The sequence below is a fragment of the Apteryx rowi genome, unplaced genomic scaffold (genome assembly GCF_003343035.1).
Source record: "Apteryx rowi isolate R43461 unplaced genomic scaffold, aptRow1 scaffold_305, whole genome shotgun sequence".
Taxonomy (NCBI): Eukaryota; Metazoa; Chordata; class Aves; order Apterygiformes; family Apterygidae; genus Apteryx; species Apteryx rowi.
In genome coordinates, this window is record NW_020449475.1 from 623,150 (window position 1) to 648,081 (window position 24,932).

Below are 24,932 nucleotides of genomic sequence, written 5' to 3' on the forward strand. Positions count from 1 at the left end.
ATGCAAAACCCACAAAAAGAGTAACAGTATGCTAGAGCTATGCAAAGTGCTGCCAAATACATGCAATAGATGCAATGTTTTTAGCCAACTAAGGTGTTATTTGTAACAATAAGTTAAAGCAGGAGAGAGTTGTGGCTTTTGACTTTATAGCATCAGAGTAAAGAACTGAACTACCAGTTCCTTTATCTGTAAAACAAAAGAACTGATCTGATTAAACAACAGTCCCTCTTTATTTCAGGTTGGTCCAGCGCACCACATCTCTGTCTTTGAAAAAAAATAGCTTCAAAGTGGACAGCTGAAAAGAAATCATTGTTCAGATGAGGGAAAAGGGTGAAGCTAGATAAAGAATATTTTCTTAAAAGACAAAAACCACCTTGTACCTTTATAGAGGCAGAGGCACTGCCATAGGTCTCTGGAGGTCAGCACAAACCATAGGGTCTGAGGAACCGGGATCTCCTGTACTGTCCATCACAGCACATCAAACCAAGGTCCACCTGCACTATTGAGCAGGTACATGTCTGTGGGAGTGTCTTTGGTCAACAGCATGATAAGGCTCTACCTACAGCCACAAAAGGGCCAAGCAAACCTATGACCAGCAGGTGTAATGCCTGCCAGGGATTCAAGAGCCCAGCCTAGCCCAGCAACAGGAAACAGCATACTATGGCCTCCAGCACTCCCATCTCTCTTCTCTCCCTCCAAGCTGTGGTGGTCTCCTCCAACACCTTGTGACCCTCTGCTGCAAATACAGCCAGCCAATTCAGGAGCATTCAATTCCTTGTCTCCAGCTGCAGTGCCCAGCAGGCTTGCCGCAGGCAGGCTGCAGCCCTGCAAGCTGGACAGTGGAGGGCCATTAATTGGGAATACAGAGGCAGCTACCCTGAAGCTCGGGCAAGGACCGTCACACAAGCAGTCAAGCACTGCTGTCATTGCATACTATCTTGAATGGTTCATGTAGCACATACTGCAGTTTGGAAACCTGCAGACTAGCTGCCTTCTTCCCATTTTCTTTAGCATGGCAGATGACCCTGAAAGTCTTAACAGGTATCTAGTGCTGAATCCACCTGTGGTAACTGTGTTTCAAATGTTAGAGTCAGACAGATGCACCAGATATCATGCACCTTTTCCACTTAATATTTCTAAAACCAGTCCTCCCCACTATGCATGCACAGATGTTAACACATGTAAGACACTGTAGCACTTACTCAGCATTAAGATACTACAAATGCAAATTCTTGAGGCCTCATGCATGAACACTTCTTGGCAATTTGCTGCAAAACAATCATCCCTACCTTCTCCAGAATCTTTTAACAACAAAATTCATTTCTGAGTATGGCCTTGAAAACAAGACCTGAATACGAACCGCTGTCTTGACATCTTCACAAAGCAACAAAAGGTCTGAAATAAGAGTACTGACTAGTTAAGGCTGCAGGTCATGCCAATAGAGACCTAACTCAGAAACCTAAAGATCAATACTTAATTACATGACAACACTGTGTTCTAATAATGCAAGTTTGTCTTGTGTATTTAATCTCTCAAAAATATTTTTAGGACCATAAATCTTATTAGAAAGGCTAGGAATTATTTCATGATTATTTAAATTGCAGAGTGTATGCAGGTTTTATTTTTAATTAAAAACTAGTCCTTGCCTTGCTCAATGTTTCAACACACACCCTTTCCATGGTTATTACAGAATTTCACCTTAAAGTAACAAATGCATTAATCAGTCATTTGCAGTCAATGAATTTTGAAGAAGCTAGATATTGTGGGAAGAGTATTCTTCAGAAGAAATATGCAGTATGCTAAAATAATTTAGCTAGTCAGCAAAGTTGTTGATGAGCAGTTCCCAAACTTTACTTCAGTTTTCGTGACAGATGCTGTTAGGATCAGACCCTCAAGAATAAGACAGTCTCCTCCAAAAAGCAAACTGGGACTAATTAATCCATCTATCTCTATACAGTGCAGTGTCTCTTCAGTCTCTTTATCATTACACCATCAATTAATTACCCAGGCACTCTGTAAAGGGATTATCTAGATAAAAGAGCTAAAGATTTTTCTGAAATTCAGCTATCTTACTATACCTTCCTGTCACCAAAAAAAAMCCCTTCTCCTCCAAAAATACTAATAAGTGGATTCATTCTGAGAAAAGTTAGTAATAATTTCACCTGCCTTTCAGTCTTAGTTGATTATATAGGCTTCAAAGGGATCAGAAAGCCCTGATTATACACTTAATCAACAACTCCTTGCTAATTAGATTTAGCAGATTTTCAAACTATAACAGCGCAATGGCTGTCTCCCAGCCTTAACTTCTCTGTGCTTTCCCACAAAAGCTCACTAGCATGAATACACCTCCCATATCTTCTGTCTGATGGAGTGCTTTTTATTTTTCTGCCAAATGTAGAGAAGGAATAAGACAATTATGCATTACAGTAACTGCTACTTCACCACTGCAGCAACATGAAGTGAGGCTTCCAAAGTGAAGATACTGTAAAACTGATAAAACTAAGGATTTTTTTTTACATGCTTTTGATGATAGTTCAAGCAAAATCATAAAAACAAATCCAAAATTCCCCAAAATCATAATTCTTTAGCAACAAATATTCAATTAACAGATATCTAAATGGTAACCACCAAAGAATAACCAGGTGTGAAAATTAGGAGAAACCCATTTAAAAGAGTTTTGGGAACCTATGTCCCTTGTGCAGATCCTAGATACAATTGCAGAAAGCTGCTCTGCATCCCCAAATTTCAATAGTGTATGAGAAGACTGTGCACATTCATGATCTCTCCTGTTCACAGCATACAAATCATGAAGGTGAAGAGCTTTAATCTGTAATCTTTACTACAGGAATGCAATAAAAAGTAGGTCCAGCTACTATTTTAAGAAACCCATCAGAAAGTCAGTCCTCTCAAATCCTTCCAGTGATTTAAAATAATAATAATAATAATAATAATAATAATAATACTTCTTTACTTGTCATTTAAATAAATTAAAATGATATCCAAAAACCAAAATCAAAAAAATTCCTATGGAGTCTCCCAAGTACAGAGTGTTCTAGACACTTTCTAAAACTCAGTGTCAAAGGACTAGGCTTAATGCCAGCATAAGAAATCTCACCAACATGAGAGCTCACTTCTCTCACAGCTCTTTTTAAACTGCCTTACGAATTATATGGAATATTATTTACAGTTACTGAATTATTTTGTAATACTCTTAGTTCATCCATTCCCTCCCTTCTCCCCTGCACCTCCAACGAAAGCTCAGAATCAAAATCTACATGAAGTAGCCTAAGAGAAAATATCTCAAATCTCAGTAGACCAGCTTTGCCTTTAGCTTTCTTCACTGTCCTCCAGTCAAATTTTCTAATGCATTTTATGGAACTCTCAGAATCAGGGTCAAAACCAGCACTGAGAGAGAGAAACACCTAATTACAGGTTTATTTTCTTGAGCAACAGTTAACATTGGGTTGGCTGGGAGATCCTTCCCCACTTCCCACAGGGAAGTAGAAGGACCTAAACAACAAGAGATGCACACTTCAAGGGATGCCTTAAAATGACTATTTATAACATGACTCTTGTGCTTTCTCACATAACCCAGAGTCAAATGAAAGGCAGAGGAAGGAATGACAAGATCACATTTTCATCCAAATGCACAAGACACTTGGTACATACTAAAATTTTGAGAGTGAAGTCGTGGATCAAAAAAATGGGGAGCTGTAGTAATGAGGAAAAAAAAAGCTGCAGGTAACAAATTCAAGCGGAGATGGAATAAAAAGCAGAAAATGTTAAACAGACATGATCCATTTCAGAAGCAACTTAGTCTCTAAGGATAAATGGGGGTAGAAGCTGTGGATAATTCTACCATCTATTGCCCACATTTTAAGATATGCAATGGAAGGTGAGCCTCCAAAAGGAACAGAACACGCAAAGAGGTTGTAAGATTATTCATTTCCAAGGAAGCCATTGGCTGAGCATTGATTGCATAACAGTGTTATGTGATAAAAAGAAAAAAGTAGATAGAAAGGAGCACATGGCAGAAATAAAAACAAACAGAACTCCAGGAAAGAAGCACAAAAATAGTATTGCCACCGGAAGAAGATCCATTGGATAAACAAGAGTTAAATTATAGTAGGCAGACAGAAAAATCTGCATGCCCAGAAAAACAGCATATTATCAGAAGCAATGCCTGCACTGAGAAAAATTAAGATAATATTCAGCAGCAACAAAAAGGGGTAGGTTAACACAACAGAGAACACTTTGTGCAATCTGGCAAGAACCAGACTAATATTGGCCCAGAACATCATTGCATAAGAATGACCTGAGAACTAAAAAAAGATTTATTTCTCAAGCACTTCCCTGACCAAAGGAGAGTGGCTAAAAGGGGGCCAGAAAGACTGCTGACTTGAAAGAGAGATTCTAAAAGGAAAAAAAATACAGGAAAATAAGCTGTTGCCAATACCCTGCAAGGGGAGAAAGGCAGCATCATGCAAGAAAAGATAGGTAGGGCCCCTGGAAAGTCTCCTGCAGGTGATGTTCATTGTAATACTGGCTGCATGCCATAAAAATGGCTCTTCTAATTTCTTTCTGTACCAGAATTTCCCAAAAGACAGCTATGGATGAAGGTTCAGCTGGCAGTTCTGGCTTAGGGAGTTTTAAATCTAATTCTTTACTTCTCAGGCTGTCAGGCTGACTCTTTCTTGCCTGTGGCTTTACAGAAGCCAGCAAGAAAAAAAAAAAACATGCTATGAAAAGTTACATTTCTTTTAAAAGAAGGGATAAATGCAGCTGAATATTGGAAATTACAGAAAGCCTGTCTCTGTAGCAGCAATGAAAAATTAAATTAGATGACAGATCACATGGCAAGAAATAGGCACCCAAAAAACCATGACTGATTAAAACTCCACAAGCAATATTACAGCAAGTACAATTAATTTTTCTTACTAAAAAAAAAAAMAACAAAAAACTATTAGGCCTAACTGCAAAGGAAATCTGTTCCGTTTCACAGGCAGATGTTTCTCGAGGCCCACATGTAATTGCCATAGCCGGTTCCCATATGCAGCGTAAGCAGTGGCATCTGGTCACCTCCACAGGTGGCTTCCCTCCTGCTTTGGGTTACAGGCAGCATGGGGCTGGGCCGGGCCAGGTGGCCGCCCAGACACAGAGAGGCCTGGCCAGGATGCTCATTCTGCCAGCAGCAGCCTGGTAAAACAACCTCCCACCACCACACAACCCACACACATTGTGTGGCCCCCCCTTAACGAGCTGTGACATGCCATGAAAGTTGTATGAGCCGGACGCTGCTCCCCCCGTTTCTGTTCCTGGACTTTTAAGTCCAAACATTTGGTTTAGTTGGGAAGATTAAGAAAGCAGCAGAAAAATTAAATTCACGAATGGGGGAGTCAGGCTTTTTGCAGTTCCACGATTAGCCATAAACGTGCCCTAGTTCCTGGGTGCTGCCTCCGACCTGTTGGCAATACACCTAGCATGCATGCAGGGAAGGAACAGACTGATTTAACACAGGCTTATGGAAGTGTGGATGGCTGGTACCACAATTTACAAGCTTACAGAACAGAGAGAATAAAACAGAAAGTTACACGGGGGGGCTGTAACTCCACTGAAGTGTGCAATAAAAACTGTGAAAGCATAACGCAGATCATCAGAACCATAAAGGGGAACTACAGCCCTAGCATTCAAAAAGTAGCACCTGGATCCCTCTTTTCTCCCTACAGTCATACTACAACCAATCCATGAGGTACCACTGCATTTTTCCTCCCTTTCTAACAACTGATGCACTTCTTACCAGCACTCTCCTCCTCTCCTAATTCCCAGCTGTAACTTTATTTATACTACCCTGATGTCAATGGGTCCCAGTCATAGATATATTGCAACCCCCATTACAGTACACTTATTCTCACAGAGTAGCTTTCATCTTGACTTTGCACTTGGGTCTTTTCCATGAAGAAGGTTTTACCTATTCTTTACAGGCTGCCAAAGCCCAAATACACAAGTGAGTGAAAGCAAAAATAAGGCTCACACAAAAATTACTCATGCTGGAAATCTAAAATGATACATGAGTCTTTCCTTCCAAGAAAGGAACTAGAGCTGTTTGGATTTCATTCAAGCAAATATTTTCAACAACAGATCTGTCTTTTAGACTTGAGCAAAAATTTCCGTTAGAAAAGATCCAGTGCTATTTTTCCAGATTTTTTGATGAATAAAGACCACTTGGAGGTAAAGGTTTTTGATAATCTAAGTTTTTAACTAAATCAGAATCCCAGTACTCATCTAGGAATCAAGTACATATACTGGAGCTTTTCTCCAAATTGAAAGCATTGCTTTTTTTTTTTTTTTAATTAAGTGTATACTTTCTTGCAGCTCATTCACCTGTGTTTATAATCTGTTTCACAACTCTCTAATTCTATCTAGTTATCAAGACCAAAGAAAGGAGAACAGAATTCACCTAGACCAAGTTCAGAAGTCTCTTAAAAGCAGGGACATTTCAATCATATTCTTTGCTTGTCTCTGCAGCTGATAGAGAAAGGGGAGGGGAAGCTTTCCAGTGATCTGGCTCATCAGAGTGGCATCTAAAGTGTCAAAAACGCAAAGATCACCTCACTTTCCTGAAATCAGCTGATGGGAAAGAAACAGAATTTCTTGACATCATCCCTAAGAGTTACAAGGTCTGAGCTGCTCTGAAGGATGCGGGGGACAACAAGCTGACTATGAGCCAACAATGTGCCCTTGTGGCCAAGAAGGCCAATGGTACCCTGGGCTGCATTGGGAAGAGCACTGCCAGCAGGTCAAGGGAGGTGCATCCTTCCCCTCTACTCAGCCCTGGTGAGGCCACACCTGGAGTGGTGTGTCCAGTTCCGGGCTCCCCAATACAAGAGACACATGGAGCTACTGCAGCGAGTCCACCAAAGGGCTACTAGCATGATTAAGGGACTGGAGCATCTCTCTAATGAGAAGAGGCTGAGACAGCTGGGACTGTTCAGTCTGGAGAAGACCAGACTTGGGGGGGGGGGGGAAATCTTATCAATGTGTATAAGTATCTGAAGGGAGGGTGTAAAGAGGATGGGGCCAGACTCTTTCCAGTGGTGCCCAGTGACAAGTGGCAACAAGCACACACTGAAATACAGGAAGGTCCATCTGAACATAAGGGAAAACTTTTTCACTGTGAGGGCGACTGAGCACTGGAACAGTTTGCCCAGAGACGTATTTGATACATCACATTTCTGCAACACATAGCATTAAAGGATTTTAAGTGTCCTAACATCACTAACAAATCTTCACAAGACCTAAGGTAAGGACACACTTTGAAATTCAGCAGTCTCTGTGCAATAACACTGAATTTGCACAGCATCCTATACAATTTCTGACTAAAGGAAAGAGATCATACACTTATTTGAAATCACTGGGGATGAAACTATAATGATACGTTGGCATTTTGTCATGATACTGGGTTAATAATTTCATTCAAAAAAAATGCTGCATTTTTAAATGATCACAGTGGCTGTGACCTAAGTTTTAAGTTTTCCAGATATGATTTTAAAGCCTACCTCAGCCATCTTTTCTCTCTTTTTTTTGGGGGGGTGGGGGTGAGGAAGGCATGTATGAATGGATGGGGACAACTTGGATTAAAAGAGGCATAAATGGGAGGGAGGATTTAACATTAAAAGAACAACATTTCAAACAGAAATTTAACTTTTTCACCTTCCTGACAGTTTTGGATCACTGATTGATGTTATGTTCAAGATTAGCTGGCCAGAGATATGCACATTTTCAGCAAACTGTCATGGATCCTCCAGAAATATGACTAAGAATATGAACATTCTCTTATCACCAGGAGTAAATTTCCCCTGCTATCTTCATATTTTAGATCTTTTCTCTATCACACACATACATATACCAATCCACACTTACTGGAAGGATTGTTTCTTTCTCAGTCTAAATATTTGCTTTTTTATTTCTGAATATGAACAACTCTGCACATAAAAGAGAACTTGCAAATAAAACCTAACAACAGACCATGGATACGCTAAAAGTTCTTAAACACAATAAAAATGTTTAATATAAGAATTTATAATTTTATTATTACCGTGACTGCTGAGTTATAGCAGTAAAAACTAATCTCTTATCAAGTACAACACCCAGGAAGAAGCAGGAAGCTGAAGTCATCAGTGTTTACAGGTTCAAGCAGTTTGCAGTCTTGTTTTGCACAATTTTGGATACGCCCTGAGGGAAAATGGATACAGAGGCCCAGTCAGTAGGCCTCTTGACTGAAATACTGGGTTGCTTGGGATTAGAAGGGAAAGAGAAAAACATTACTAAGGGAAAGACTAGTAGTTACAATTGTGAAGGCAATGTGTACAGTACAGCTATATTGAGATTAGTATGCTAGCAGCACCTGCTTAAATTTGCAAAAAACTCAAGAAGATTTTGAATCACTTTGTGACTATTTGGTCATTTCAATGAGCAGTAAATTAGATGTTGACAATTACCCTTCAGATACCTACAGCGTTAACTAAATTTCTCCCAGAGTGTTAGAGAAGGGAAGAATACTTCTTTTAGTAGTCCTTCAATAGCAAGTAACAGGACAAAAAGAAGAGGTTCAACAGCTTTAAGAAGCCTGGAAAACATTCTATGGAACCTGACCCAGTGCAAAGTTAGGCACTTTAAAGCTGTGGCTTCAGGGGAAACCGAGGCAATTTAACAGCTCCCTATAGCCAAAAGGGGATGGCCGTGTTCCCATCCCTCCAGTTCTTCATCCTCCTCTCCTAGACACTACGTCCCTCCTTCACAGTGGCTCTAGCCATTACTACATCCTTTTTACAAACCACTAACTCACTATGACAACACACAAAAAAATATCTAACCTTTTTGTTGCTTTTAAGTGAGTTCAATTGACACACACAGGCATCTTCACTGGTGCTTGGCAAACCAGAGGTAGGCAGTAACCTGGGAATGGACAGCAGGGACACCCTTCTTCAGCATCAACATAAGCTTTCAGGCAGTTTGCCCTGCTCATGAAATCAGTCTAATATAATCCCACCTCATTTGTCAGCAGACTAGAATATATGTGTTTCTCAGGCTTCAGTTAACCAACATGTAGAATTGTCTGACTGTATATAAAAAAAAGTTTATTAGTTTTTCCTAAGTCAGAGACTGGTCACTTCACAGATACAAATGTAACAGACAATTCCAGTGCATTCATATCCTTCCTAAACTCTCTCTTCTTGAACCTCGAATGCTCCCGTACAACGTATTGACAGCTTGGTGTCTCAGCACTAATCAGCATGGGTCCAAGAGAACTTTGTAGTTTCAGCTCTGCATTCCCAAAAATCTATCTTATCTAGCTTTTCTATTATCTGGGATATCTCTGTTTCTTATTACTATGCAGCAGAGAATCAGCTGTACACAGGACTGTTCAACAGAGAAGACAAGCTTGCTTGGTAGAAGTAGTCTAAAATACAGGTTATGTGTTCATAAGAAAAAAAACAAAACAAACAAAAAAAGCCACACCCTCATTCAACCAGAACAAGAGGGTTTGGCCTCTCAGACAAAAACCTGGACTGAAGCAAATCCTTTATGAAAAGACAACCTCAGAGCAAAAAGTTCAGCTCAAGTTCATGTTTTGTTGTTTTGTTTACATTTCCAAAAAAATCAAACAGTGGTAAATTTTAACGGTAGACCCTGTGCATAAGTCCTTTGCATGGAAGATGGTAAACATATGAAATTCAAAGCCAAATGAACACTGGTAATCAAGAAAAAAGTCCACAGACATAAATACATGTCCAAAAATATAAGCTCTCAAGTCCCTTTCTAGCATTGCTGTGATTATTTAACTACACTTCAGTCATGCCAAGTCAAAAATAAGAACAGCCTTCTTAAAGGCAGACACTAAAACCATAATCCAAGCTCTTTGAAAATTTGTCAGAAAGTAGCACTAACAAACCTCCCAGAGTGTGTGATGTGAAAGTGTGAAGTGAAAATGTGAAGTGATGCACTACTGTGCAGTGAAATTCTAAAATTGCCCATTCACTTGAATGAAATTTTATAAGTATATATACACATATAAAAAAAGAGGGAAATTTTATATAGTTAAAATAAACAAGGAATGTACGGAATATAGGAAGAACCTACAGTTGTGAGAACCCAGGCTTAGATTTGACTATTGATTCTTGACAATGTGAAATGACTTTTTGGAATGACATCTGGTTAAAAGTGCCTAGTCAGACCAGACTTCACAAGACCTCATGAATATGTGAATTCCCTCCCATTACACTCATATCATGCTCTGCCCAGTGAAAAGAGCTATTATGTACTGAGGCACTCTTATTTCAAACAGTAGCATCTTGTTTACCTAAAAGTTCCTTCTGATAAAAATAAAGGCTGAAATCCTTGCATACAGCAAAATATTTCCAAAGAAGCTAGTGTATTGTGTTCTGACATTCTGAAGCCTATTCTTGGAAAAGCTTGCTGTAGAATACTAATGCCTTCACAGCATTTTTTTCTTAAGGAGCAACAAATTATCTGTAACCTAATATAAAAGAGTATGAGTGTCTACAACTGAAAAGTCAGTCATAATGTGCCTTCACCTACAGAGTGGTTGTATACTCTTCTGCTTCTGTCATTTTGTATAAGTCACATTTAGTGCACTATATGTAAGTTTATAAAATTAAACAAACAGTCATCACAAGAACACACACAACACAAAAGCTGTTGTTTTACAACAACATATTTCATTGCATCTCATGTGTTTTATCGAACATGCCTAGCACCTTAAAGTGTAATAATAAGCATCACTACATATTTCACAAAAATACAGAAAACAGTCAAAACGCAGCAAGGCCAATTTTATATCAATACAGTATTATTACCATAAGCTTCCTCCCTTGCTAAAAGCCAGACTCTGCCACTTCTACAAATACAGAGTATAAGAGTGCTCAGAAAGCAAATGCCTCTTTAAATCAACGGGGATTCTTACGAGGTAAGATACTGCTCAGCACAAGCAAGTGTAACAAAACAGGCCCCTTTGTGATTTAACTGTGCAACATCAACTCTACCTGAAAAAATTATAGTAGATTAATTTCTTTTCTAAAAAAAAGAAAAGGAGAATACTGCTGCCTATAGTGATGAGTCGAGTCCCCTTTGAGAAGTAGGTAACTTCCCACCTTTGCACTCTCATCCTCTGTCTGGAGACACCTTAAATTGGATTCATACGGCAGCAGCATACCTCTGTATATTTTGACTGCAGTAGCAATAGAGGAAAAAAAGGGGTGGGGGGGGGAATGCACTTTTCAAAAGAGCCCAGGAACAATGCAATTCCAGTTCACAGGAGATGTAGGGCCAAATTTTCAGTGCTGTAGAGGTGTCAGAAAGATGTACACAGAGATTACCTCAGCGAGATTTTTCAAAAGCATCAGCATAAAACAGAAGATAGTTTAGAAATCAGTTAGTTAGGTGTTCAGGCTATTGGCTTGTAGCCAACTGCAGCTACCACACTCAGATTACAGTCATAAATTACCAATTGCACAAATAGATTCATTACCAATTACCAATTGCACAAATAGATTCATTACCAAACTGTCTATGCCACAAACTAAAGACTAGATATATTGCCCAACAATGCACTATAATCCAGTCCAAATACCTGAACCAACCCTGCAAACTCAGTTCTCTAACTTCATGCATTATGCAAATACAAAACATTGTTCAAGTTTCTGCACAAAAGAGCTCAGAGTGGGTAATTCATTTTGCTTTTTTGTAAAATTAGATCACTGAATCAGGCGAAGGCCGCAACACCACAGTCCTTTGTGCATTTCACTGAAATGGTTGCAGTGTCATGCTGAACTGCAATGGATGCTGACATTTTGAAGCAGAACCCTCTAGTCATCTTCACAGGCTTGGAGAGAATATACAGCAGTAGCACACTGAAAAAAGTCTAGGTTTCTTAAAGCTGTAAAAATCTTCCCTGCCCAAATAAGATTTATACATACATATTTTTGCATTACTCACTTCTACAGGAATAATTGAGACAAAATAATTGTATTTTATTAGAGTGGGAGAAGCATTGTCTTCCAAACTTTCATATCAGAAAAAGTCTGAAAAGTCTGTTCCTGGTGGACAACAAGCTGACCACGAGCCAGCAGTGTGCCCTTGTGTCTAGTCTAGTTGGAGGCCAGTAGCTAGCGGTATCACCCAGGGGTCGATATGGGGTCCAATAYTGTTCAATTTATTCATCAGTGACCTGGATGAAGGGACAGAGTGCACCCTCAGCAAGTTTGCTGAAGATACAAAACCAGGAGGAGTGGCTGATCCACCAGAGGGCTGTGCTACCATTCAGAGGAACCTCAACAGGCTGGAGAGATGGGCAGAGGGAAGCCTCATGAAGTTCAATAAAGCGAAGTGCAGAGTCCTTCACCTAGGGAGGAATAACCCCATGCACCAGTACAGGCTGGGAGCTGACCTGCTGGAAAGCAACTCTACAGAGAAGAACCCAGGGGGTCTGATGGACAACAAGTTGACCATGAGCCAGCAGTGTGCCCTTGCAGCCAAGAAGGCCAATGGTACCCTGGGCTGCATTAGGAAGAACATTGCCAGCAGGTCAAGGGAGGTGCATCCTTCCCCTCTACTCAGCCCTGGTGAGGCCACACCTGCAGTACTGGGTCTGGTTCTGGGCTCCCCAATACGAGGGATACATGGAGCTACTGCAACAAGTCCATCAAAGGGCTACTGAGATGATTAAGGGACTAGAACATCTTATCATGTCTTATCAACATGTATAAGTATCTGAAGGGAGGGTGTAAAGAGGATGGGGCCAGACTCTTTCCAGTGGTGCCCAGCAACAGGACAAGAGAAAACAGGCACACACTGAAATACAGGAAGGTCCATCTGAACATAAGGGAAAACTTTTTCACTGTGAGGGTGACTGAGCACTGGAACAGGTTGCCCAGAGAGGTTGTGGAGTCTCCATCCTTGGAGATGGTCAAAAGCTGTCTGGACACGGTCCTGGGCAACCTGTTCTAGGTGACCCTGCTTGAGCAGGGCGGTTGGACTAGACGATCTCCAGAGGTCCTTTCCAACATCAGCTGTTCTGTGATTCTGTGAAAGGATTTTAATTACCTTGTACTTGTCTAGACAATTTTTGTTCAATTGCATGTTTATCATCTTTTTAAGAAAAAGGATGTTGCTTCTTATGGAGTCATGCTGGAACAATCCATAAAGCGGCTACAGATTGAAAATGTTTTGAGAAGACATCCTCTTCCAGATCAAAGATGGAACGACCTAAGATGCTTTCACTTTCCATTATTGCCCTTATATCAGCAATAAAAATGCTAGAGTTTGTGCAAGACCGTCCTAATCTAATTAAAAATGAGCTAGTTGAAAACAGATTGAAGGACATTTAGCCATAAGAACTGCCATTGGAAGAACACATCAGTAACATCTTAAACCATCACAGCAACTTAAAAAACGAACTTCTCCACATCTCTACTTTAGTATAGATGTGCACCATGCTGCCAAAGCACATTCAACAGAGAAGGCACATAGGCCATTCTGTTACAAGTAAACCACTTGAACAGCATCCGTGCAGTTCATGGAATACAAACCAGCAGAGAGAAAAATAAGAAAATACTTCAAGTCAGTACCCAGCACACAGGTAGTTTACCCACAGGTAGCAACTGGAGAATGTGTGAAAAACAGAAGTGGATTTGAAACTTTATCTATGGCTGCTTTTAGTATTAGATAGCTATTTAAGAACATGATGAAACATTTTAGTCAAGGAAGGAAACAGAACTCTGACCTGTCTGTTCTCAAGTTCTCTTTCAGTATCTAGCAATTCAAGACAGAATTCCTGTTCCGCTATTATCTTCTCATAGTCTTCAAAAGAACCAGCATTTTATCCCCCCAGTATCAAAATTGTTTAATTCAGTAGTAATAGCAGTACAGAATGTGTTTCTCTATTTTGCTTTTGTTATTAATTAAGTTCCATTTGGTGCTTCTGAATTACTAAGTTGCACTGGATGAGTGTGTTAGAAAGCAATGGAAGATGGATCAACAGCTGTAGTTATTATGAAAATTATGGCAGCACATCAGAGGAACTGCAGATGCTCACTTCATGCAAATAAGAGCAACTTGACAATGATTATAATTATACAGTATGTCAAAGAGCATAGCTGGCGTAAGAGTAGAGTACATATTTTAAAAAGTGAAAAGATTCTCATTACATTACGTTCACATTCCCTAAACTCCTATATAGGGATAACAGGATCCAGTTTCTGTCAATGGACCCACAGATACAGAAAGATCTACTAGGTCACCCAGATACATTCTCCTGTTAATGCTTTAGCTGTTAAATGTGATGCTTCTTTGCAAGTTTACTAGCTATTTGTAATAACAGCAGTACTCAGAGGCTATAGTTAACTGGAACCCAGCTCTGCCTAAGTGCTATGTAGCCACAAATAAAGATGCAGTCCAATCTAGTTTCCAGTGGCTCAGACAATGCGGATACCATCTCTTCTATCCAAAGCCTGTTCTTGATACCTGGAATAGCATTGTAAAATTCTAGTTTTCTCTGTTTAATATCACTTTTGAACTAAGTATTTCTGGCCTGTTCTAGGCAATTCCTTTCTCATTGCAGGCACTAAGGCCCTCCTATGGACCATGCTTCTTTCTCTTAGATAGAAAATCAGCTAAAAGCTCCTCATTTTCAGAGAAGCTGAGTGCATTGCTTATCCTATTACATCTATAGGTCGTTTGCACATTAGAAACTGTTTAAACAAAGTGACATTTTATTGTTTTAGTTTCCTCCTGTTCCTGCTCTGCATTCAGTCTTTTTAATTAAAGCCCTCTGTTTTTTGCTAGTTAGTTCATGCTGGCAAATCCCTGCACCTGCATGGAAAAAAAATGGAACAAATTCTCATTTGCTTTCTTCTGCCTCTCGAACTCTTGTGCCAAAAACTGTACAGCATCTAGTCACAGGTTACAAATAATAAACCTGTAACTAAATCCAAGATTAATGAAGAGTTTAATTTATTTATTTATGTTTATTTATGACAGCCACATAAAGGGACATACAGTGATACACAGTTTTGCAATCCTCCTACCTATATTTCAGCGGCGAGAAATTGGAACCACTTTTTCTATGATGTAGAGAGTTGCTAAGATCACTGTTCTTGCTTTATACAGTGGTCCAAACTGTATAACCTGAGAGTTAATCTTTCCTCTGTACTATCAGGAAACCCAACCATTCTTCCTGTGAAGTCCGCTTACAAAGCAAAGAGGCCCAATTCCAAACACTTTGGAATTCAGGGACATGACTCCTAGTTAGAGTGATACCTTGAGCTTCTCCCATTTCATAGATATTGTTATTAAATCACCGACCCAACAAGAAAGCAATTAAAATTTTTAATCTTACCTGAAATCACATGCTGTGGTAAGCTCTGCTCCTCCTCCGAGAGCTTTCCCTTGGACTAGTGCAACACTGATCAATGGCAATCTACACAAAAGAGCAAAATTCATGCTTCTAATCTTTTATAAACAACCAAAGGATTCAAATATACCATTTCTATGCTAAAAGCTCAACATACAGGAAAACATACTGTTTCAACTCATTCACAGTTACATCTTTGCTGGTAAGCAGCACAATGTCAACTCCACTTATGCAAAAATAACTATTCCATAAGTAATATGCAATCCCATAATGAAACAGAAAGAGAGAAATATCTAATGGAACCACAGTAAAGCAGGTCATGTACTAGGTTATGAAAAAACATGTGCTACAGATTATACCTAAAACGACCATCTGAGAGAAGGAATGAGAAGACAGCAACAGAAGAAGAATCTTCACTAAGCCAGTACACTAAAGAAAGAAGATTGAGCTTTATAAGGGGACAATAAGAATTGGAAGGCTAGAATATCTAAAAGTGGTCTGATTCAGCGTGACACTTCAGACAGCTTCTTCAAACAGCAGTTCTATCATCTCAGCCATCAACAAAATGGGTTTTTTTTTGGGGGGAGGGAGGGGGGAAGGACAAAACTGTTCTTTGAAGACAGCAACAAGTTGTTAGCTCTGATGGCGTTAAATTTAATCAAGGTAATTCATAGGCTATAAGAAAGACAGCATGCAGGGAGAACCTATTGAGGTGATCAGGAGTAGTCAGCAAGGATTCACGAAGGGGGGATCATGCTTTAACAACCTGATAGCCTTCTATGATGGGATGACTGGTAGGGTAGATGGGGAAGAGCTGTGGGTGTTGTCTACCTTGACTTCAGCAAGGCTTTTGACACTGTTTCCCATAACACAGGGCTCATAGGCAAGCTCAGGAAGTGGGGCCTAGATGAGTGGAGAGCGAGGTGGATTGAGAACTGGCTGAATGGCAGAGCTCAGAGGGCTGTGATCAGTGGCGCAGAGTCTAGTTGGAGGCCAGTAGCTAGCGGTATCACCCAGGGGTCGATATGGGGTCCAATATTGTTCAATTTATTCATCAGTGACCTGGATGAAGGGACAGAGTGCACCCTCAGCAAGTTTGCTGAAGATACAAAACCAGGAGGAGTGGCTGATMCACCAGAGGGCTGTGCTRCCATTCAGAGGRACCTCRACAGGYTGGAGAGATGGGCAGAGRGAAGCCTCATGAAGTTCAATAAAGCGAAGTGCAGAGTCCTTCACCTAGGGAGGAATAACCCCATGCACCAGTACAGGCTGGGAGCTGACCTGCTGGAAAGCAACTCTACAGAGAAGAACCCAGGGGGTCTGATGGACAACAAGTTGACCATGAGCCAGCAGTGTGCCCTTGCGGCCAAGAAGGCCAATGGTACCCTGGGCTGCATTAGGAAGAACATTGCCAGCAGGTCAAGGGAGGTGCATCCTTCCCCTCTACTCAGCCCTGGTGAGGCCACACCTGGAGTGGTGTGTCCAGTTCCGGGCTCCCCAATACAAGAGACACATGGAGCTACTGCAACAAGTCCATCAAAGGGCTACTAAGATGATTAAGGGACTAGAACATCTTATCATGTCTTATCAACATGTATAAGTATCTGAAGGGAGGGTGTAAAGAGGATGGGGCCAGACTCTTTCCAGTGGCGCCCAGCAACAGGACGAGAGAAAACAGGCACACACTGAAATACAGGAAGGTCCATCTGAACATAAGGGAAAACTTTTTCACTGTGAGGGTGACTGAGCACTGGAACAGGTTGCCCAGAGAGGTTGTGGAGTCTCCATCCTTGGAGATGGTCAAAAGCTGTCTGGACACGGTCCTGGGCAACCTGTTCTAGGTGACCCTGCTTGAGCAGGGCGGTTGGACTAGACGATCTCCAGAGGTCCTTTCCAACATCAGCTGTTCTGTGATTCCCTACTGCCATTGTGAAATGAATAATAGTGAATAATGACTGACTTAGGATAAGCCAATTTCGCTAAGAAATGAAGACAACTCGTCAGTCCCAGCTTGCATGTCAATACAGCTGTTTTGTCTCTTATTACCAAGATGCATTTAATTAACTGGGTTTATGGCCAGTTTCAAAGATAGATTCAGAAGTCAGCTTCACAATTTATTACCACATATTTGCTTTTACTTCATCAGAAGCACGAGCACTTTCTTACAGCCCAATGCACTTATCAGTTGGAGTACACTTCACACAATACAGGGCATGAGGGTCCAAGTTCCCTGAGTCCACACTCCCCACTGTTTCTCATCCACTTGAAGAACCTCTTCAGGGTCACAGTTAGCTTCAGCTCCCTCAGAGGACAATTCATCTATGACAGATCTTCCCAGAGAGCAATATAGAGCTCTCCCTTAATTATGAGTACAATATAGTGCTTATATACTCTCAGCCAAGACACCTCAGGTAAAGGTTTAATCTTCATAGATATTTCTCCTCTTTGCCTGCATGTGAATTTTGATTATACAGAGGTCAGCTTACACAATCGACTAATTCTGATTCTGAGGGTTCCTTACAATACAATACTACTACTAAGTCTCCGATCTCCTGGGCAGTTTTATAGAACAATGTTAACTCATAGCATACACCATTTGGAAATACAGAACATTTATCTTCAAAGAGACCTAAGCAGACAAAAGACAGACCCTGCCACACGTGGATTTAATAGAAATGTGATTTCTTAAGGGAAGCCAAATCTAAAGGAGAGGAAAAAAATGATTTTGAGAAGTACCAGATGGTAGAACTGAATACATTCTTCTTATGAAGTGGGAAGATTAAATAAATATACTAAATGTATGTTACCTGCGTAGGCTGCATAAGCTGGCCCTGGTTGTTTTTGAGAGCTACTGACTTCCACTGAGTAACAGAAGTCAGCTTTAGAACCTGTGAAGGCCTACATTTCCTGAACTCTAGGTCTCTGCTGGCCCTCCACATATAAACCTACAGACTTTTCTCTGTTCAGATCTCCGGAAAGCCTAATAATTGTGAAATGTAAAAGCTTAATTTACATCCACAAATATCTACCTGATTAACATGGGCAAATACAAGGTTTGGTATTCAAATTTACATACTTAAACTGTATATTTAACTTTAAACATCTCCTTAAAGAGCTAGCCAAAACATATTCCAATCCTTATAATTACTTCATAAAGAAGGGGATAGAAAAATACATTACCTCATAAGTCTGGTTAAGGTATTTTGCATAAACATGCATATATTCATCCCATCCTACAAAGGACAGAAAAATCCAAAAATGTTAAGTGATCCTAACATGAAGCAATTAAGTACAAAAACAGAGCAGATAGRAATATTCATTATATTTATTCCAGCAGAATTTTTTCCCTCTTTGGTTAGCCTTTCCTGAAGCCCAGCCCAACCTCAGTATGCACTAATACAAAACCAGTATAAGCCAGGTCAAAATCAGAACCCAATCCATATTTTAGAATTTCAGTTATAATTAAGCCACTACAAGCATAATTGCCAAAGTGCTAAAAATCATTCAAAAAATACCAAATTTCCATGACATGAAATTGCACATCTTTTCCTCTTAATTTCCTATTCTCTCTCCTCCCACATAAACACTCATAAAGCTCAATTTAAAAAATAAGACTATATTTTGCTGCACACTTTTTACTGCTCAAAATCTATAATTTTATCTTTTTAAAAATTTTATCAACTACATTTTTTTGTTTCAGTCACAAGCATTTCAGCTAAAAAAATATTCTTATTTCTCTCCTTGTTTTTGTTTTACATCAGCTTGCAACGTCCAGCTTGCAAACAATAGTGAATAGGGAACAACTGTTCCCTTCTCTTCCAGTACAAGAATTACGGAGCTTCAAATAAAATCAGTAGCTGCCAGGTTCAAAAGCAAATATATTTCTTCCCACAGCATGCAGTTAAATTGTGGAACACTTTGCAGCACAGTATTGCAACCCCTGAAAGAATACATGGATTCAAGAACAATTAGATAAACTCATGACAGAAAAAAATCTGTAACAGGTTATTAAATACAAGGTAACATCTTTAGCTCCAGAAGTCTGAGTCACAAATTGCTGGAGGCTAGGAGAATATTCTTAAGAAAAATCACTGCCTTACTTGTTCTTACACTCCTCACCTGGCATCCAGTATTGACCAGGAACAAAGACATATGACTGGGCTAAATTATCCAGTATGACCATACATACATTCATTTAACTGCACACGTGTCATTTAATTTAGATTTTAAAAAACAATGTTTGGACATAGTGGAAGTAAAAAAAGTGGGTAGCAAGTTCAGTTTGTCTTTCAAAAAAACAAATTATGGGGGGRAAAGTACAAACAAACATCTCTTTACTGGTATTTATTGATTTTTAAATACACAGTTTTAAGGGCAGGGGTCAATAAGGTAATGAATTTGCCTTAATTAAAAGCTTCTGACTCATACATCACGGAATGAAGAAGTCTAATAAGCTTTTTCTGAACTCTTCCAACAGTTAAGTCTTGAGTAGGTCTTGAAATAGAACCATGAAATAATAGCAGGTCATTTTCAGCATCCTTGTCAATTTATTCATGAGTTCCCAAGACCTACTCTACACAAAGTAGCATTAAAGCATTTAGGGGCAGATCTCTGGCAGATATAAGCTGCCATGACAATACCTTCAAAGGCACCAGTGAATTAATTCAGCTTCATAACATTAAAGGACTGCTGGAAAATTCCAGTAATTATGACACAGTTTACAAAGAGAGCCTTTTTATTTATCACTGTATCTACCTCCTACACCTATTAAAGCCAGTAGAAATATTTCCATTCTAAATTAAAGAAGGATCAAGTCCTCCATGATAACTGTCTTAATATTTCTAATTAGAAGAAAAGCTTAAACCGCACAGGAAAATAAAAGGTACCAGTACTCAGATATGGACTTGCACAGTTCTCATACTATAGCCATCAGGAGGCACCAAAAATAAGCTCTCCAGATAAAGCCAGTTTTCACTCCATCACAGAGTCCTTGCATTCAAAATGGCCATTTCAATTCACACCAAAATTCGAAATGGTAATTACAGATTAATGCCAGAACAGACCAGCTTGATAAATGCAGTTATGACTGAGCAGACAAAAATAAAGGTCTTCATACTCTCAGGTAGTAGAGAGGTTAGCATGCATCACATGGAAAAATGACCAAGCAGAAAATAAATACCCTGAAAAAAATCACAATTACTTGAGTCCTGGCCAACATACACTTCAAGCCTTCCTGATAAGAAAAATAAGGCTATTAGTTATTTTATCTGAATAAGAGGCGTTCACTGGAGTCTAGTGGAATAATGACATTTTTAGCTATAATACTGTCCTTGGAGTAAGAAGAAAACGAACAAGCAAAAAGTTAGCCAAAATACAGGTTTCCATACACACTACATACGGAAACAAGGATTAATAGCTTGGGTGGGGCAGGGAAGAGGAAAGTTACTTTCATATAAAGTAGAAAACAAAGCCATGCCAACGGCTATTTTGCTGCAAAAGCTGAAGAGTCCACTTTCACCGACAGAACAGCATCTCCACAGACCAGCTCCAACTGCTCAAAAGTCTGCTGACACTTACTGCTTGGGAACCACTGCCACATACCATCTAGAGATCAAGAAAAGCAAAATACCTCCTTCATGTCTCCTTCCTCTTCGCTGTCCTTTCAAGAGTCGCCCCCCTCCCATACACTTTCTGGTTAGCTAGCTTTTTGAGTTTCACTACAGAGTGAAACTGCTCTTGGGAAGCAGGGTTACAAGGACAGATTTAGTTATTTATGTTTAATTCCACTGCTAATTTGCCTTCTCCAAGCTGGTCACCATGACATTAGCAGCTGCCGAGGAACAACAGGCAGGGTGCCTGGGTTTGCTCCCAGGTTAGGAACAACCCAACATCAGAGGAGGACGAGGAGCCACTAGAGGGCATGAAAATCCTTCAGTATCCTTGGCCATCAATCTGCCTTTCCTGCCCAACAGGAAAAAGGCAAATCATGTCAGAGATGACACCCCCCCCAACACACAAAAAACAATCAGATAAAAAAAAAAGTTAGTTTTTGGTAATTACTAAAAGAAATGAGCTAAAGCAGCCTTGCAAAAATGAAAGGAAAAAAAAATAACAGTTCAGACGCAAACCTATTCACTTTCTGCCTTATGGATCCCCCCATACTGAAAACCTAACCTGAAGCCAGACAAAACTCACTCACCTGCAGCGAGTTATAGAGCAGAGTTCTGCAAGTCTAAAGTAAAGTAAATGCTATTCCTTATTCTATTGAAGTTTTACCTAATAACAACTATTAAATCCCATCAAACAGATGGTTTAGGGGTTCGCCATTATACAGAAATTCTCACTTTGGGATAAATAGTTTGAACTCTGCCAAGGAAACATAAAGCAACCAGGTTTAATTCTTCTTGGACCATACTCATATTTCAGTATTAGCATGAGATCTAGATTCTTTGCAGAGAATTTTCAACAAAGTTATAATCAATACATACACATTTTATTTTGCCCAGTACATCTGTTACGGATCCTAATCCTTATATCAACCCTCTCTCCCATTGTAGTGGCTCCAAGAAATTTCTTTAAACGTATAGACAGAATACTACATGTCAAATACAGCCTATAGGGAAACAATCACTGAAAATTACTGAATGCAGAATTCTAAAGGAAAGCTTAGGAAAAAAGGCCTATGTCTGATATCAGCTTCTTTTCTGTTACTCTAATGCTAAACTAAGCTGAAAAGTTCAGATACAATTTTTGAGGAGTTTTCACTTGGATATTTTAAGAACATAGGTCATTTTTGAAATCTAGACATGTCTGTGATTAAAAAAAAATAAAAAATCAATTAATGTCTATAAAGCATGGTGTCTCCATACTTAAAAAAAAAGCACATCTCTCAACATGTTCCACACAGGAAACAAATCCTCCTGTAACTTTTGAGAACTGGACCATGCTATTTATCAGGCCACAATATTTAAGCCCTTGTATTTTAAGATACTAAGTTTCATCAACAGAGACAACTCATCAGTAAAGACAAATACTAGATTAATCAGTTCTTGAGTGGGTATTCTTACTGAAATGCTCAGTTAAAATTAATTTGTATTGTCAAAGCCTGCAAACTTGAAATGAGCACAAATAAGCATCAGGATGCCTGCTACTACAACTGCAAATCAGGATGGAATAGCAGCAGAAGATGACTCCCCACCCCACAGTTGATAAGGTCCTATTTCACATATTGGCAAGAACCACATACTAACCCATAAAAAAGAATGATAGCATGTGTAAAAGTTGTCAAAACAAGGTGGCATCAGTAAAAACTGCCATGTTGCCATTTTCTCATCTCTTTAACCCCAAAGTTGCACACGACTCATCTGATATATGATTAATCCAAAGCTCTACATGACAAAGCTGTCCCTGCATTTTATTCAGGTATAAGTACAGTGCTAACAACATTGAAATCTTTCTGTAATAGCAGCCATGCTTCTTAAATTTGTTTTTCACTTTAGAATATATAAGGAATGATTTCTTGCATCTGATTTTAAAGGTTAAACTAGTGAAACGCAGGTTATTTTACATGTAAATTCACCATATAGCGCTCTGAGAAACTGAAATGACATTAAGAGAGGAGGCTAAAAAGAATATGTAATGCACAAATTCAGAATTACGAATCAATTACAGTAACACTAAAGCTATTACTTAAAAGGGCTGCCAGGATTTTTTGAACCATGAAAATCTCCATTCTGTGACTTGCATGTGTAATTGCAGCATAAGCATAGTTAAACATCTCTGTCTGAAAGAGATCCCAGAATATCATAGAGATCATTTTTCTCCAAAAATGAAATTTGCATCACTACTTGCCTCAGAGTTGGACATTGCTTTGACAGCATTCAAATCAGATCCTGAACAAAAAGTGTTTCCTGCACCACAGACGATAAGGCCTTTGCCATCCTTCCAGCTTTCCAATTCAGTTACCCTCTCCTGGAGTTCTAGCATCATAGTGCCTGTCATAAAGGAGAGAAGCAAATTTTTTAACAGGATATGATTATCTCCATCATATTTTACATTACATTTTTCACTACCAAAAACAAGTTATCACTGACAAGTGATGGACTTAAAAATACAAGACAGCATCATGTAAAATCCCCCACACAAGCACTGGCATACATATTTATCCTCAAAGATACACTTCCTGGAATTCTGAAAAATATTCTGCAAAGTTTGTGCTACCCTCACAAAAAGAAAGCATGCAGGAATCCAGCATAAACTCTAGCTGCTTTATTTTTGTTTGCAATTGTGTGCACTCATGTCACATGAGCTTATATGTATCCACTCATGGATAGGTCTATCCATTTTATGACTACCTTTATGTTACCTTCATTTCACCCTGACCAAAGAGCTGACAGAGCACAGAAAATAATCACATGCCAGTTAGATTCAAGGTACAACCAGTCTGCTTTAATAAAGATGCCTAAAAAAGAGCTAAAAAACAAACTCTGTTGGAGGCCAAAGACATTTAGAAGTGTCCATTCAAAAGAAAATACATTTGAAAGTAGAAGCAAAGTGCCTTATATCTTTTAACATAACAACAACAAAAAAGAAAAGAAAAGAAAAAAGAAACTTTCGAAAACATCTTTGATTCCCTCCCTGGTACCTGCCTAGAAAGGCTCTCTTTACCGAGTATATCATAGCTTCCAAATGTATGGATTGTACAGTACTTGCTTTTTACTTCTAGCTTAAATGTAATATTCTCACATGTTTGCATAAGAGCCTTCTCAGATTACAACTGTTGTAACTATGATAACTCCCAGTGTTATAGAACAGACTTCCTCCCCACCCTCCCAATAAAAAGTTTTTTAGGTTAATTAATTTCTGCCCTAAAGAAACTGGAAAAGAGGAGGATGAAAAGGAGGAAAATTATCAGTGCTGTCAGACAGCTAGGCATAATTCTACCTTTAAAATGCGGTGGAATGGAGACACTTGTGCAAGTCAGAGAACTAATTATGAGTTGCTGAGGGTAGAATCCAGTTTGCTCAATATAAGCACTTAAAATTTATGCACCACCCAAAGGAACTGCCTGGACTTACCCTCACAGGATCTTCTTTTGGGGACTTCTGAGAGCACTTGCCTCTCAATCAGCTATACATGAAATTCAAGCACTTATTGCAACAGGCCATGTCCACACAATTCTTTTCATGTTTTATTGGGTAACGGGGAGATGTGAATTAATACCTGACCTACCCCAAAGAATTCACTCCTCAGCAAGACAAATTTTTCCCTTCCAGTAGATCCTTGTTTTTAAATCTACTTCACATTAGTATGACCAACAACTATTCAACAGCTAGCAACTAAGCACCTAATGAGGACAATTTTCCCAGCCTTCATCACAAAGCTGACTATACTTTTACTACCTCTGTGGTCTTCCTGACTACAACCAACAGTGTTTTCAGCCTCAGCCGCTACCCTTCCTGAAGTGGAATTCCATAAATCCCCCATTTCTGGAGCTAGTCCT

The 24,932-nt window shown here is 39.4% G+C and overlaps 1 protein-coding gene across 9 annotated transcripts in view; it reads right to left on the reverse strand.

Annotated features, from left to right (window-relative positions):
- ECHDC1 (ethylmalonyl-CoA decarboxylase 1) overlaps window positions 1-24,932 on the reverse strand; it is a 42,974-nt gene that overhangs the window by 5,807 nt on the left and 12,235 nt on the right. For 8 of the 9 annotated variants that reach the window (XM_026070178.1, XM_026070176.1, XM_026070177.1 and 5 more), the window contains 3 exons: window positions 23,282-23,424; window positions 18,611-18,663; window positions 15,416-15,496 (listed from right to left, as the gene is read on the reverse strand). In XM_026070178.1, the coding sequence (XP_025925963.1) occupies window positions 15,416-15,496; window positions 18,611-18,663; window positions 23,282-23,424 (277 nt within the window). The remainder of the gene's footprint in view (window positions 1-15,415; window positions 15,497-18,610; window positions 18,664-23,281; window positions 23,425-24,932) is intronic. The other variant, XM_026070179.1, reaches the window with a different exon arrangement.